Source organism: Agelaius tricolor, unplaced genomic scaffold (assembly GCF_023055355.1).
Source record: "Agelaius tricolor isolate 1412-34295 unplaced genomic scaffold, bAgeTri1.0.p SCAF_5, whole genome shotgun sequence".
Lineage (NCBI taxonomy): Eukaryota > Metazoa > Chordata > Aves > Passeriformes > Icteridae > Agelaius > Agelaius tricolor.
The window spans coordinates 47805629-47821645 of NW_027269265.1; the positions used below are offsets into that span (position 1 = coordinate 47805629).

A 16017-nucleotide genomic window follows, 5' to 3' on the forward strand; every position below is an offset into this window, starting at 1 on the left:
ATTTTCAAAGGACATGAAAAGCAAATCTTTGTGAAGTATCATTTCCTCTTAAAAAAGAAGGAGAGAAAATTAGGCTGTATTTCAAAGTCCAGGTTTAAATATAGTCCTTAGGAGGATGCCCATGTATAACCCATGAACCCAGCGTAGTATTATAAAGAATTAATACCTTTTTTATGGATGTGTTTATGCTCTCGTAAAGTCTGTAGGACTGTTTCAAATTCTATACAAATGATCACATTCAACACAAGTCCCGCGCATCAGTGAAGATTGATGACTTATGGTTAAGGAAGGATTTTATTGATTATAGGGAAAGCAGACTTAGAAATGAATGCTTTTCTAGGCTTTGTTCACCCTACCTACCAAAAATTAATTTTATATATTAGTTGTAAAGCAGATGTTTTTGACACAATCTAATGTTACAAATGAATTTCAGAAAAAAAATCATTTCCATACTCAATTATCCCATTAGCTTGATTTATGAGTAAATAACCTTTGTTTTCCAATCATGAATGTTTCTAGAAGTCTTAAAACTAATGTACATAGATGCAACCGTGATATCCGTCAGATACAGAGACCAGGAACTGGTTCTGATTTCCCATTTTCATTTTGAAAACTTCTTAAATTTTCTTTCCATCTAAATTCTTCCAATTGAGCAAATTAATTTCCTTCTAAAATAGCTTTTTAACTTGTGGAATGATTTTTGCCATGGCAAATATTCTATACATAGCATAAATTAAAAATACAGGTTGCAGTTCTACGAATGACATAACTGTTGCCTGATTTGTTACAATTTCCCTGGAAAATCTTACGTTTATAGTCTTGTAGTTCATCATACTATGTGATTCATATGAATTGTGTGTGTAATCTTTTCTAATCTCCATGCTGGACTGTACTAAACTGTGTATTTCAGTGTCCTGTGCTTCACAGGGTGTTTTGCCCATTTTATCTGATGTTACCTGGCTGCATTTCCCAGAAATTCCCCTTTCCCGGATTCCCCTTTCCCAGATCTGCCTCCCTGCCCATGCAGTTACTAGGGAACAACAGCCACAGCCAGTGGTGCACATTTAATATTTGGCATTGGATTTTGTGCCTTTTAAAAACTGTCATTTATGATGGAGGAAATTCTAAGGCATTTAAAAAGAGTTTTGCCATGAGTTTTGCTTAATTAGTAGAGGACCAAATGTAAGGAAGAGAAGCAATTAAGAAGGCTGTGGGACTGGCTTCTGCTTTTGTCTATTCCATACTAATCTGCTGCCTACTGCATCTTTTTTATATGGTCAACAACAAGAGTATTTTCTTATAGAAGATCAGCTTTCAATGTGAAGCAGTTACAGAAAAATCAGTACTGACTTAAATACCCAGACTTACTCAGAAGTTTAGCCTCATTCTTAAAATATATTTACTCCAGGTTTTCAATTCTTGTTTTAAAGAGAGAGAAACAGCCCTGTAAATGAAAAAAGGCAGGGAAATACTTACACTACTGTCAGACTCCTGTGTCAGAGTATGAGGATGGCAGGAGAAAGCTCTGCATCTTTATTCTTACTGAACACCTTTTCTGAACCTGCAGTTTTCAAAGTTGCAGATTTCTCTTTTGCTTATTTATAGTACAAAAAGAATCCAAGAATTTTTTTTTTTATTATATTATCATGTTCACAGTGCTAGTCCATGGAAAGATTTACAGGCTTATGCCATGGCAGAATCATATTTCTTTCTTTGTGGATGTTAGTTATGATTTATGTGTGTGTAAGCAGTTGGGATGCTTGGGAATTCTTCTGTGCTCCTTGGTTAGATTGAAGCAATTCCCAGTCCTGCTTAGCCTCCCACTAGAGAGGGTCTCACATTCACTCAAGGCTTGCAGTTGACATGGGGAATCTGTGACACTGAAATATACTTTGTTTGATAAAGTGATTTTACTAAAGGGATCATTCCTGAAATGTGGAGGCTGCTTCCCAGGCAGGTGCAGGGGACTGCATGAAGGTACCACAGTCTCCACTGCCTGGTTTTGCATGGTATCCCATTTTCCTTTGGCTTAGGAAAGAAACCTGTGTTTATGGCATGGAGTTGAGGAAATCCTGAAGTTTGGGAAATCAGATAAAGCAGAGCAGAGACATCAGCTTTTGAAGTTCAGGTGACAAAATACTTCTGAGACTTCAAAATGGAATCCAAATTCTGGTATCTTAGAAGCTACCACTGAAAACTCTTTTCCTTATTCTCAAACAATGCAAGAAAAGAGAAGTTGTAACTCAATGTTACCAAGGTTTTTACAAAACCTTGAAAATTATCTGCAGAGTTTCTATAAACAGCATAACAAATGAGTCAGAAATCATAGAAAAGTTTGGGTTGGGAGGGACCTTCAAAGGTCATCTAGTGCAAACCCCCTGCCATGAGCAAGGACATCTTCATGCAGTCAGGTTGTTCAGGGTCCCTCTCAACCTGACCTTGAATGTTTCCAGAGATAGGGCATCCAAAATTTCTCTGGGTGACCCATTTAAGTGTCTCACTACCCTCACACTTAAGAATTTCTTCCTAATAGCTAATCTAAACCTGCCCTCTTTCAGCTTGAAGCCATTTCCCCCTTGTCCTATCACTATAGGCCCTTGTAAAAATCTGTCCCCATCGTTTTTTAAAAGCCCCCTTCAAATATTGAAAGGCTCCAATGAGGTGTCCCTGTAGCCTTTTCTTCTTTAGGTTGAACAACACAACTTTCTCACCCTGTCTATAGCAGAGGTGCTTCAGCCCTCTGATTATCTTTGTGGCCTCCTTTGGACTTGTTCTAACAGGTCCATGTCTTTCCTGTGCTGGGAACACCAGTTCTGGCACTGATAGGACTCTAGATTCTAGATGTAGGATTAAGATACCTTTAATTTGTTGCTACCCTTCAACATGTTCATTAACTTGCTTCCCAGTCAGTCTTGGTGTCTTGCAGGTAAATACTATTGCATTTATCTTGATACTATTGCCTCTGTACTACACAAAAGTTGTTTTATTAATAGTAGGTCAGATGAAGTCTTTCCCATGTATGAGGTGTAAGTTACAGACACAGGGCATTTCTTGCACCAGTGTTTCCCAGCAGTTTTGAAAGCTCAACCAGTCTTACTGGAAGAGGAAATCAGTCATGCACCTTCCTCTAGGACTGTGTTTTATCTTCCCCTGGTAAGGCCTGAACTGTGAACCCCAGCTGCTGACTGAGAACAGGGGTTTGTGCATGTTCAAGACCCAATATTTTTCAGTGGCCAAGGAGTATGAACCTTGTTTCCAGAAGGAACTAGAGTGTGCACAGGCTTCTGAACCAAGTGCCAGATAAACTCTTTTTAGCTCCAAGTCCTTTTGAGCTCCAGTTTGGTGGATTATCTCTTGGAAGGCATACAGACCTGTGGTAACAAAAAGGTGGATGAAGTGAGAACTGTCAGAATTATTCCACCAAAAATGTGTGATCATTGCAATAATCAAAATAACTCACATGTTTACACAGTGCTAAAAGAACTTACTGTTTACTCTTCAAAAATGTCTACATTCCCACAGACCTTTTGTCCATTCCTGTCACTTAAGGGCATGTTTTTTGCCTCTTCTTTTACAGCAAGCCAGAAAGCCCTACGATGTCCGAGATGTTATTGAGCAGTACTCTCAGGGCCACCTCAACCTGATGGTGCGAATCAAGGAGCTGCAGAGGAGGTATGTCAATGAAGCCTCTCTTGGTACCCATGAACGGCAGCAGGAGGATGTTTGTAAATTAGGGGCCCACGTTTAAAAAAATGCCAGGGTTAAAGGTGCCATATTGGCAGGATTGTGCGCAATTAGGGAATATAAAATGGCATTTGCATAAAGTTTTCTTTTCACACAGGGAGGAAAAGGCAAAAAGCTTAAAAATCTGATGATTGGGACTTAGATGTATTACCTCAGTCCCTGCTAGCTGTGACTATAGACTGCAATCCCTATATCACAGGGGCTGTTCTACACCTGGAGAGTGCAATACTGTCACCTGCTCTCATAGAATTGCCCCTAAGAGCCAACTGAGAGATGACAGATGCAAAAAGAAAGCTGGAGAAGAACAAGGAAAAAACAAAACAATGCTGAGCACATGGAAAATGGGCATGGTAAAACTTTACAGTGATTCAAGAAGCTGTAGAGCAATCTAATTCAAATCCCATTATGCTACTAAATTTTTCATTTCAAGCTACTCTTAGCATAAAGCCACTGCTTCACTCACAGGACAAACCAAAATTATTTGAACTTCACTTCGGTTGTTTGTGAAGAGGCCTCCCTACTCCAGCTAGAGAGAGAGTGAAGATGCTGGTTCAGACTGATAAAAATCAAAAAGGTTTCTTTTTGTTTTATAGGTTGGACCAGTCCATAGGAAAGCCATCTCTTTTTATCTCCGTCTCAGGTAAGTCAATACAAAGAATGTGTCTAAAATTAATCTGATGAACATATAATTAATGGAAAATAGTTGCTCAAGTAATTTTCATTTTATTGCCAAATTTCTAAACCGTGCCAACTGGTTGTGCTCTGAAGATTAAGCATTGGCAATTATATTTAGTCATCAACACTTTTAAATTAGGGTTCTTATTTAGATTCTTAAAGCACACACTTTCACTGAAGTCTTCAAAATATTGGCTCTAGTCTTTCTGAGACTTACCATATATTCAATAAATTGGTGTGCTAAGATTACAGAGTTCCTGTGAAATTTGTAATATTCACATAGATCTTTGATAGCTTTGAAAAGACACTGGAAATGGAGCATATAGGACTACATTTGTTTGTGACAAGTCTGGCTAATGAAAGCTCCCTGTTTATGTCATTTTCAAACTCATCTTTCTGTATAGTTTATAGTGGGGGGTAAAAAGATAAAATGTTACCAAATGTGTTATTCAACTTGGCTGCAGAGCCCTTTGCATAGTGGCAGATTGTTTTTAAGTGGCAATTAAAACATTAACTAAATTGGTAACATTTTTGCTCTCCATGGTTAAAGCATAAAACTAAGATTAAAAATGCCTTAAACTCAGGGCTATTAAAAGCCCTGACATGGGCCAATGCTATAAAAAGAAACAGAAAACAACTTTTAAGGAATGGATCTATCGGCCTGGTAAGGGTGTTCAGTTACACGGTGTTGGTGGGCTAGTTAAACACACCCTGTTGTGGTTTACTGCTATTTTGTTATACCACCATATATTAATTTGAAAGTGTTTCTTGTTCCACAGAGAAAAGCAAAGATCGAGGAAATAACACGGTTGGTGCCAGGCTGAACAGAGTGGAGGACAAGGTAAGGCTCAGTTGAACTGGCAGTGAATGAGGACATGGTTTGTGATCGAACAGTGCTTGTTTCATAGGATGTGAAGGAAAATTCAACTTAAAATAGAGTTGAATGCCTGGCTTTTCCAGGTGATGGAGTCTAATTTTTGTCACAGATTGCATTTTTGGTTCTCATCACGTTAACAGAATAAGGAAAAAAACCTGGATTTAATTGATTTCAGTCACTTTTGGGACTCGCTTGGGTATTTTATTTTTAATTGCATATATTACATACGTCTCAGTGCTTTACTTCCTTCCTCCACAATAGATAAAAGGCTCTGTTCCTTTAATAACTCAGTATATTATGGTCCCCAAGATTTGCCTTTGATCTTTGCTCCGTTGTTTACATAAGTCCACCTACAATTCCTTAGAGAGGGAAATAGCAAACCTTGTTCCATCCTGGTTTTCATTCTTTATGATAAGTGGAGTTTCTCCTTCCAAGTGACATGAATCAAAAAAAAATCAGACTTGTTCTATAATTGCAGCAGTTAAGTGCGTTGTAAGCCTTTATTTCAACGCTGGCTGTGCTTGAGAAAATGGATGACAGGTAGAGATTCATTGTCATGGTAGAGGTTGTGTCATTGTTAGAAAATACAGGTTTTCCTATGCTGGTATTTAGGAAAGAAAGGAAGAGTTAGGAAGAATAGTTTTAGTCTTTTACTGATCTATTAGAGTGATTTGGTGAGGTAGTGAAAGCATTTCTTTACTTTAGAGTTATTTCACTCATGTATCTGACCTTGGTATCTGATCTTTAGTTATTAAGACTGAAACTTTTTCCCGAGGGAAAAAACTTTCAGAGTGTTTCTTCCACTACTGGAAGTATGTGGCAACCTCATGAAGGTTTTGTTCTGAAGAAATATCAGCAAATATTCTGCAAACTAAAAGAGGTGTGAGCAATAGGACTACAAGGACTACAAACCAGCGCCCTGATCTGATCTGCATTGATTCTCTTGTGACATGCCTGTTCCTTACACACTTCTCCTGAATTACTTTAATAAATTTGAATGACAATACTCAGAACTGCACTTCACTCTCCTGGAAATAATGGTGTTTTAAAGGAAACTGGTTTCTTTTGGTATACAGGGGATACAGGGGAAGAGTTGAAGTAGAAGAGAGGAAAGTAGAGTGTATTTAGCACAAAAAAGAATCACTGTGCAGTGCTCCCTCACATCTGTGGTTAATATGTGTTCTTACACATGGAAGCCCTTTCCAGAAAGTTTGGATTACATTTATTTATTTTCTCTCCATAATGTCAACTAAAAGTGTGGAACACTAAGAAATGTCTTGTGACTTGTGACAAAGAGCAATGACTTTTCAGTGTGGACAAATAATTCTCAAATAGCAGCTAAAGCAGCTTCTCAGTGCTATTTGTAAAATCTCCAGCGAGCCTGGGAAAGCCTTGGTGTTGTACTGACTCAGAGATAAGCTGTTTGGGGGTTATTAATTACTCTTTTTTACATCCTTACAAATAAGTACACCGTGAATTTATGGTGACTGGGTTTTTATGTCTTGTAATGGGACTGTAAAACACTCCCTGTATAATTTTAGTATAGCTGGGTTAAATTTTAGCCTTGTTTTAAGTAACAGACCCTTCTTTCTTTGCAGTTGCATGAGGTCATCTGTGGTTTCAGAGTTGTATGTTATCTGCCCTATACAGCTAGTCCTATCTGCAGGAATTTTATCTGAAAGTAGCTGAAAGGCTAAAAATAGAGAATTTCAGTTGGACTCAGCAAACAGTGGTTAACATAAAAACACACTGGCAATGCTAGAATCACATTTTTGCTGCAGCTGCAGATGGTGGCCAAAGCTAATTTTTTGGTATTTTTACTCTCAGAGATTGGCCCTCTCTTTCCCATAAAGTACATGGTGTTTGTATGCTTTCAGCATAAAGCTAAATCCTTCCTGAGCTGAACACTCTATTAAGGATATCAGGTGGTTTTTAAGGTGACAAAATATTTTAAACAGTTTCATCCCATTTGGTTTGTGAATTATTTTTCAATCTTGGACTTCAGGAGATATTTTCAGTGCTGCAGGCTAGTGTCAGCATCTAAACACCTCTTAGGCATTTAAAGAATCTCCTGTAAATCAGAGGAGGGCTATGTACAGCCAACAGTACATAGGGGATGGCACCTAAAAGGGACATTTTAAAATAAAAAGCTTAAACAGCAGTGTATTGACAGGAATTATGATCCTTTATGGCAAAAACCTGAATTTTCAAGTATTGACATCAGCAAAATGTTGTGTTTTCTGCTGTAAATTTAGGAGTATGCTCATTTAAGGCGTAGAGTTTCTTGTGCACTGAAACTTTGACCTTGTGATATACACAGCTTGTGATCCTGAACCTAAAGGTTGTTTTGTACAAAAGCCAAAGGGATGAATCACACTTGCAAGAACCTTCCTGCAGATTCCTTCCTGCTGAATGCTGTAATTTTGGCAAGACCCTGAAAAGGTGGTTTGGTGAATGTGACTAGAGACTGCACAGCCTGGGTAGGCCTTTGTGAAAAGAAATCCAGCACATAATCATGGCATATTTTGATTTTGCCGTTTCTCTCTGTTGCTTACAAAGCCGAGGTTGGCGAGTGCTGTGCTCTCCTAAAGGTGTCCTGCTGTGCTGGGTGCAGGGGGCTGCCCAGTGGGAATGTACCAGCAGGAGTGCAGCACCCACAGGGGCTCACACCCCCTGCCAAGTGCCAGTTGTCCAAGAGCGTGCGTGCAGATACCTCAGGGAATGTGGTTGAGCAGGATTACAGCAGCAAATCAATTTATTTGCGGTGACCAGCCTTCTCTTTTCATCCTTGAAACATCTGTGAGTGACTATTCAGCCTACCCTCAAGGAACCTGGCCACAGCTGGCTTGCTACCAAGCTCAAAATCAAAAACAGTTTTTCCAGATGGGCCCAGCTGTGTGTGAACAGTGCCCTTCCTCCTCACACAGCACTCTTCATCCTCATGCCGCAAGCGCTGCCTGCCAGGGACTTAATTCTGGGTGTGCCCAGCAGCTCCAGCCAGGAGCAAGCCCACAGCACACTTGGGAAATTCTGTGTCCTGCAGCTCCTATTTTCCTTTCACTGCACTAATTTTAGCTTGGCTATAAATGACTGCAATGCTAGCTTTTAATTTTCACATTAATCTTTTCTTTTTCAGCCTTTTGCCAGCCATTAATTTAGCTATAACAGGCGCAGTTTGCACTTCTCAGGTGATCAGCCAGGCTTGCTGCCTTGGCTGCCCTAAGGAAATTCAGTCTCAAATATGGGCACTGCACAAAATCATCTAGAATATGCAGTGAAGGCTAAAAGTGGCCAGTCCCTGGACCCTTCCTGTTGTCCTTGCAAACCAGACTGCCCCAGATGTCTGTAGGTCCTGCCTGTGGACCTCCCAGAGTAGAATAACATAACCCAGATTTACAAAAAAAATTTAAAACCATTCTGAGCAGTAGAATTATCCTCTCTTTCTGTTAATTTGTTTTGAAAATAGAACTTAATCTTCTGCAATGACTTGAACCCTCTAAAGTTTGCCTTTCAAGAATGTTTCTAGCAATCCAAGGCAGTTTTCTGGGCATCCCTTCTTATATACTCAGAATTGTTCCTGTGTCTGACAGTAAGTACAGTATTAGTACCAGGATTGCCAAGGTCATAATTAAAATCTTGTAATAGTCTTTTTCAGTTCCATGAAACATTAGGAGTTATGTTATCTGTTGCAAAACTTTATGTTGTAGAGATTTAAATGGAGATTTCTATTTGTACAGGATATATGTGGTAGTGAGACATGTAACACCTTTTAATGTGACTCAAACAGTTCTGTAAGACAATATTTATTCCAAGCTTTTACACATTTTGCATGCTTCTAGCTGAGAAGGTGAACCCTTATACTCTAACCAGTACTAACCCAAAGAGCAACATAGACATCATTGCATTTTCTCAGATTTACTTGGAAAGCAGATAGCACCACTTTTAAAATCAATTAAAAACACATCTATCACATGAAAACATCTACCCTGAAATATGTGCTGCTGTACTTGTTGAGTTGACTAGTGGAAATCTGAACTGATCTTGGAAGCCAAAGGTAGAAGGCAGTGTACTTCTCATAGGCCTTTTCAGTTCTGGTTATGTTGATTTGGTTTCCTGTCTTCCATCTACCATGTCTGTGATTGCTAAACATATAGAGGCCAGTAAAATTGTAAGGATATAATAAATATTTGATACCTTTTTTGCAGTGAGTGCTGACTATGTAACTTTTAAAGAGAAATAAGTGCAAAGGCTTGTTTGAGGTGGCTTGCAAAAAGTGATGAATACTGTATCTTACAGCATTTATGTACATGGGATGACATTTTTTTCTAGCAAAATAGATTTCTGTAATTGTTTCAGTGGAGTATTGATTTTATACATACATGTGTTAGAAACCAGCTCAACTGGGACCATGTTGAAGGCAGCTCCAAGGAACTGAATGACCACTGACAAGTCTAGGTCTAGTTTTCTGACTTCATTTTTGCTCTTTTCCACTCCTGCTTTCTAATCAACTAACAGTTCCCCATTGCAAAAGGTTTCATATCTGATTTATTTATCTTGTTGATTTGCTTGAAAATGTGTGAACTTGAGTTATACATTGCAGAGGAATCTTACTGTAATGTGAATAAATCCACTTTTTTAGTGTATCATAAGGCAGATTCTAATAATGCTATTTCTAATGATGAGCTCTCAGCCCATTCAATGCAGAAAAGTTTAGGACATGCTGCAGAGACCATTTAAAGGTGATAGGTGATTCCTTTGACCTGAGGAGCCAGCATTTTAGTTTTCCCTCGTCATGGTTAGGCAGAAGCATTAGGCTTTATTAGAGTTGTACACCTTTGAGATTACTTCTTTTGGTTGTTGTGACATAGTTTTGCTCAGCATCATGGATACGTTACTTTTAGGACAGCATTTCTGTCATAAATGAAAATATAGATCTGTACTTATTTATGTCTCATTATTTAAAGCTCCTTTCTTACAAGTCAATGAGCACATATTAGATAGTTTAACCTCTTACTTAGAAAGTATTATACCATCTACATCATCCTGAGTTCAAAAATACCAAGTTTCATGTTGACAGCTTGTTCACCTAAAATAATTCTTCATGTGCAGCCAGTTTTTCAGTTTCATGTGAAACAACTGCATTATCTAACAGAGGATCAAACCTTGGTGGGTTTTTCCTGTGTTTTAATGTCATTCTGTGGCCTGGGAAGAGTTACCATGCTTCCTTGGGTAGTAGAGCAATTAGTGCAAACATAAGAATAGCCTTGACTGATGTTGCCCTTGTTGCACATTTTGGCTTTTTTTTCTTTTTAATTGGATAGTAATTAATTAATTAATTTAATTTAATTGAATAGATATTGATGGCAAAAGACTGACAAACAACCCAACTTTCTGGCCAGTGCTGGAAAGCAAGGTTAAAACCATCACTTGGAGAGATGGCTTCAGAAAGTGTCTGGCATGGAAATATTCAGCACTTTACAGGCTGAGCATGCACTAGGCATTTCAGGTATTAAATATTGTCAGCTTCTGCAATAGCTGTGTTTGCCTTCCCAATACTGAGAAATGGAACTAAAAGCTGTGGGTTTGGCTGGGAGTTTTAAAAGATACCTGAAATCAATAAAAATCAAAACGAACACCACCAGGCAGTTATTCATCTTGTATGTAGTTCTTGCAATAATGCAGAAGTAATAACCTGGGGGATGTGGAGGAATATTGAGGCATATGGAAGATTAAGTATCCCTATTAATTTAATCCTTAGTCTTTTTCCAGATGCTGAAGTACAAGCATACGGAAGCAATTTCCGTGCTGAACTTTGTGATGAGGATGCCCATTTTCTATAAATTGGACTACAACTAAGCACATCCTTCAACAGCCCAGGTCATTAGGCAGCCTTACAGTTTTAATAGATTTTCTCTTACCAATCTGATAATATTTCAGTAGGTAAACAATGGAAAACTACAGATTTCTGTGTCCAGTGTCCTGTACTTCCCATCTTGCCAGCTACAGTAAAATAAAATTATCAGGCATGGTAAAAAAATAAAATTTTTACATGGTAAAAAATTAAAACAAAAAAATAATTGCTTGCTGGGTTCACTGCTGCCAGAAGCTTCAGTAGCTAGAATAGAAACAAACTGAGAGAGAGATTAGGCAAAGCCATGGAGAAAGACTCACTTGAGGATTATTAAACAGGATGTCTGTATGTAAACTCCAGTTTAGCAAGTACTTTAAACAGTAGTCAGGGATGAGTTGGTAAAAAAAAAAGGAAAACTATGATTTTATGCATATGTATTTTCTTATGCTTTTATTTTTAAGACTCCGCTACAAGCTTTGCACTAGAAACAAGACTGGGGCAAAGAAATTTGTTCAAGACACCCTTTTTATCCTAGCTTTTTATACACAGCTGCTTGCTGCTGGATTTGGTCCCCCCCACAGCCTCATGGAACATTGCTGTGCTGTGTCTTGGATCTGATCTGTTTACAAAGGCTGTGTAAGCAGCACCCTGTTCCTGGGAGGGCTGGCAGAGCCATAGCGTAAGGACCTCAAGGTCTTTGGAGTGGCCTTCACTTGTTAGCACCAATTTTATCTCTTTGAAGATCATTAGATCCTATCACTGCACAAATTCAAACCAGTCAATTTTTTTGCATAAATTTTGAAATGGTTTAGTATAAACTATGTTAAGTACTTTCTATAACCTGTAGGAGAGTTTCTGGGTGTAGTAGCTTAGGTATAGTTACCTGGTCTGCAGAGCAGTGTTACGAGCACTTGTGTTTTGTGGTCTGTTTCTAAAGCATCAGCTCTTGGATCAGAGTAAATCTGATTATATAAAAAAGAAGAAATCTAGTATTGAGCATAAATAGCTACAGATATATTATATATCATAGCTACAGAGAGAACTGCACCTTATCAGCTTATTTGCTGGAAATGAGAGTGTACACTTCCTCAGCACTGAAAAATGAAATTAGGTGATACAAAACATGATCTTTATTCTCAAGACTGGCTGAAGGCAGTTCAGGCTAGCACACAGAGGCTATGCTAGTACTCAAAAGCAATGACTAATTAAGCTCTGGTGACTCATTTGCATGATTCGTCTGTGATACTCCTCTACAGATTTTATGAAGAGTAAAAAAGAAAAAAAAATACTCCTAAAGAGAACAATTCCTGTTTTAGTTAGTTTTGATAGATTTTACTGCAAATTTCTAGCACTTTTGGATGAAGACAGCAGTTGGGAAGCATAATGCTGAGGACAGAGTGTAAACCTTTACAAATTCAAAGAGTTGCATATACATACATACAGACACATATATATACATATACATACATACATATATATATATATACACACATATATAAAAAATTCTTAACACTGGCAGTAGCTGTGCACTTATGATCCCCCAGATGCCTGCTTGCTTATTAAGAGTGGAAATCCCAGAGGAATTTTAACTAACATGCAATATATCCTGTAAATCTAGGAATTTGGGGAGGGGGGAAATTGGAGGAATTAAATAATGCCTTGCCAGTTAATAATCTTTTAAACAATCTTCAGATTAGTTGCTGGTTTGGGAATCTGCTGGTAGTGTTTATATTTGAGTAGGTATGCAAGTGGATGTAAGGTCTGCAAATGGGGATGACTTGATCTTTTATCAGACCACATAAAGCCTGTTTTGTCTGGCATTCAAAGATAAACCCAAGCAAGATTTGAAACACAGCCTCCATCATTCTTGTGCAGAGAGTGTTTACATTTAATGTGGAATGGAAATGCATGGTGCATATGCCAAGGGAGAATGTGGAACAGTTGTATGGACTACCCTGTAGAGCTGATTAGAGAAAAGGCATTTAAGTGAACAACACATGTGCACAGCATGCTACACAGACAATTTTTATTTGTCTATCTTATAGGTTAAAGGGTAAAAAATGACCATAAGATCATCTCTGCTTTTCCTGGTTTGGTATGTGTGTTGCAGATGAGTGACCAAAACACAGTCCACCATAAATGGCAAATTGATACAATAGGATGGACCTTTACTGAAATTAGATGCATCAAAGTTGAAATTGTTCCTTGTCAAAGATCTGTTTTTGGAGTCATCTTGCTGGAATTAAAATACTTATTTTCATTTGCAGTTGAGTATCAGGGAGGGAAAGTGGATGGAGCTGAAAGGACTCTATTCAGGCTGCAGTCTTTTCAGGGCTGGAATCTATTCAGCTCTTGGAAAAGATTCAGAGAAAAGGGAGGTATACTCCCTTTCTTACACAATGTCCATACCTTCTGACACCCTATCTGCTCCTTCTGTTCCCCCCACCCCTCCCCACCCTCAGCTAAAAATTGCAAACCAAAACTGGTCCCGGAAGAGAAATAGGAGAAGAAGCCTTTGCTGTCTGGCTCCTACTTAGGGCTAGGGGAGTCAGAGGGAAGATAAGAAAAATAGGCAGTCGTGGAAAGGAGAATATGAGCATATGGTTCAAAATATACCTACCACTCCTGGAGCTCAGGCAACCAAGAGGACAAATAGATTTTCCTCAAATCCATCTCTGTTCTTGTGTCCTACCCACTGTTGTTGATTACAACAACAATTTACATGTTTTTTAAGTATCTCACTGTTTCAGCAGTTAGCACAGGGCTGTGAACCCATGTCAAAGGCTCTCTTTCTGTCCCAAACTAAGGGATGCTCCACTTAGTAGTTCCATCCAGCAGCCCCAGCTGGCACAGTGTGATTGACCTGATATGCTATGGGTGTAAAATTCTGATCAGCTGCCTCCCTTTGGATGGACTTCTGTGGAGGCTTTGTTATTTCCATCATGGCATGAAAGCTCCTGCTCTGACAGGTTAAGCACACAAAATAGAGAAGGGAAGGGAGAAAGAAAAATATTGTTTCCCTCCTTTACAGCTAAGGTGCAGGAAGTGACTTGCCTGAGGTATCACAGTGGCATCTGTGGCACAGCCAGGAATTCAACTTAAGCCACGTCTGGGACTTAACCACAAATCAGCATTCCTTTTTGTTGTTGTGTTTAAACGCCCCTCTGGTTTTGAATAGTTATATTGGCCAGTGCAGGGTTCAACATAATCATATCCCATTAATACTAAAACCATCCAGTACTTGAGAACAGCATATATAAACACATAAACCACACCAACCCAGCCAATATAAATGTACTGGGACTGTTTTAGACAGTGCATTTTAAATCATCTAGAAATTAATCTACTAACATCATTTTGTAGCCCAGGAACCTAGGGGTGCAGAGGACTGAACATGCTTAAATGGCATGAAACTGTCATACATATAGATAATGATGCATGTAGTTTTGAAAGCTAAACAAAATTATATTAAATGCTGTATTTTCATAGTCAAGCATAGAACAATATTCTAGTGAAATAAAATATTAATATAAGTTTCTATTTTAAAAGCCTTGGATCTAACATTGCTCGCCATTGACCCTTCTGTGACATCTGTTAATCTTGGGTTTATTTCAATTTCTTTTTTAAACAGATGACTCCACTTAAATCAACACTTGGTTTCCATTAGACAGATAGAAGGTGATTCACTTAGTAACATGTGCATCTTTATCTAGTTAAGTCCTAATAGCCTTAATATATCAAGGAAGCTGGTGTGATTAACAGCACTAAAGGCTTTGTCAGACACTTCACTCAATAAATACTGCCCTTTGTCCAGTCATAGAAAAAGAGTGAACAAATAGATTGTGTTTCGAAACTGAAAATGTGTACAGCCTTGTTAAGTATTCTAAAATTATCCCTATAAAAATATATGTTGACAATAGGAGTTACATCTACATCTCTGTCTATGTTTGTACATGTCTGCCAGTCCCAGTGTGCTTTGGCTCTTTGCCCTGCCTGGGCTGTCCTTTTTCTGCTTTATCACTTCATGATGCAGCCACCACTCATTTATGATTTTTCTCCCGTTCACTTGCACTCTTTTTGGGGCAGATTCTTTTGACAGTTCTTTGTCTCTGGTTGTCACAGCCTATCTGTCCCAGGGTAGAGAGATGTGTAAACATCAGTTTTGCCACTCCACTTAATGTTGGCAACAGAGACATCTGACTTGACTTGACCATGATGTAGGATAGTCCTCCCAAATGAGGCAATAAAAACAAAAACCCTTAGAGTAAAAAATATTCAAAATGTCAGGTTGAATGGAAATGGGGTCCTTGCTTCATCATAGCTGAAGTTGTCTGGAAACTTTCCAGTTGTGCCACCAGTGTCTGTGAGTACATGCTGTGGTTGTCAAAGTACTGAAGGAAGTCTTTATGTTGCTTCTATCCCAAGTTTCTAGAGAGCTTCAACCAGAGGAGTTTTACAGCAGAACACCTTAGAAAGGAAATGGTAAAGGGGAAGCTTTTGCTTCTTCTTCAAAAGAGGCTGCCTGAGCCATAATCACAGATCCCCTTCCTCTGTGTTTGCTCCTTGTTACAGAAAGGAATTTCGGCCAAACTTTGCGGTCAACCAGCCAGTCCCAAAATGATTTCACCATAATCTCTCAGCAGAATTTTGGTATCAGAAGTGGATGGGGAGGAGCACAGTGCCTTTTCCCTTATGCAAAAGAGCTGTAGTTTCTGCTGTTCACACTCTTTTGGTTAGCACAGTGCCCTGCAAGCACATTGGCCTGGGGCCCAGGGATCCATCAAGCAGTATTTGGGTGGCACTGCATGCACACATGGCTTGCTGCTGTGGGCATGATGCTCTGCAAACATGCAGCTGTGTCTGGACTCAG

The 16017-nt window shown here is 38.8% G+C and overlaps 1 protein-coding gene across 1 annotated transcript in view; it reads left to right on the forward strand.

The window, feature by feature from the left end:
• Positions 1-16017, forward strand: part of KCNQ1 (potassium voltage-gated channel subfamily Q member 1) — a 330494-nt gene that overhangs the window by 223816 nt on the left and 90661 nt on the right. Inside the window, exons 13-15 of the mRNA XM_071427757.1 lie at positions 3578-3672; positions 4338-4384; positions 5199-5260. Of these exons, the coding sequence (XP_071283858.1) occupies positions 3578-3672; positions 4338-4384; positions 5199-5260 (204 nt within the window). The remainder of the gene's footprint in view (positions 1-3577; positions 3673-4337; positions 4385-5198; positions 5261-16017) is intronic.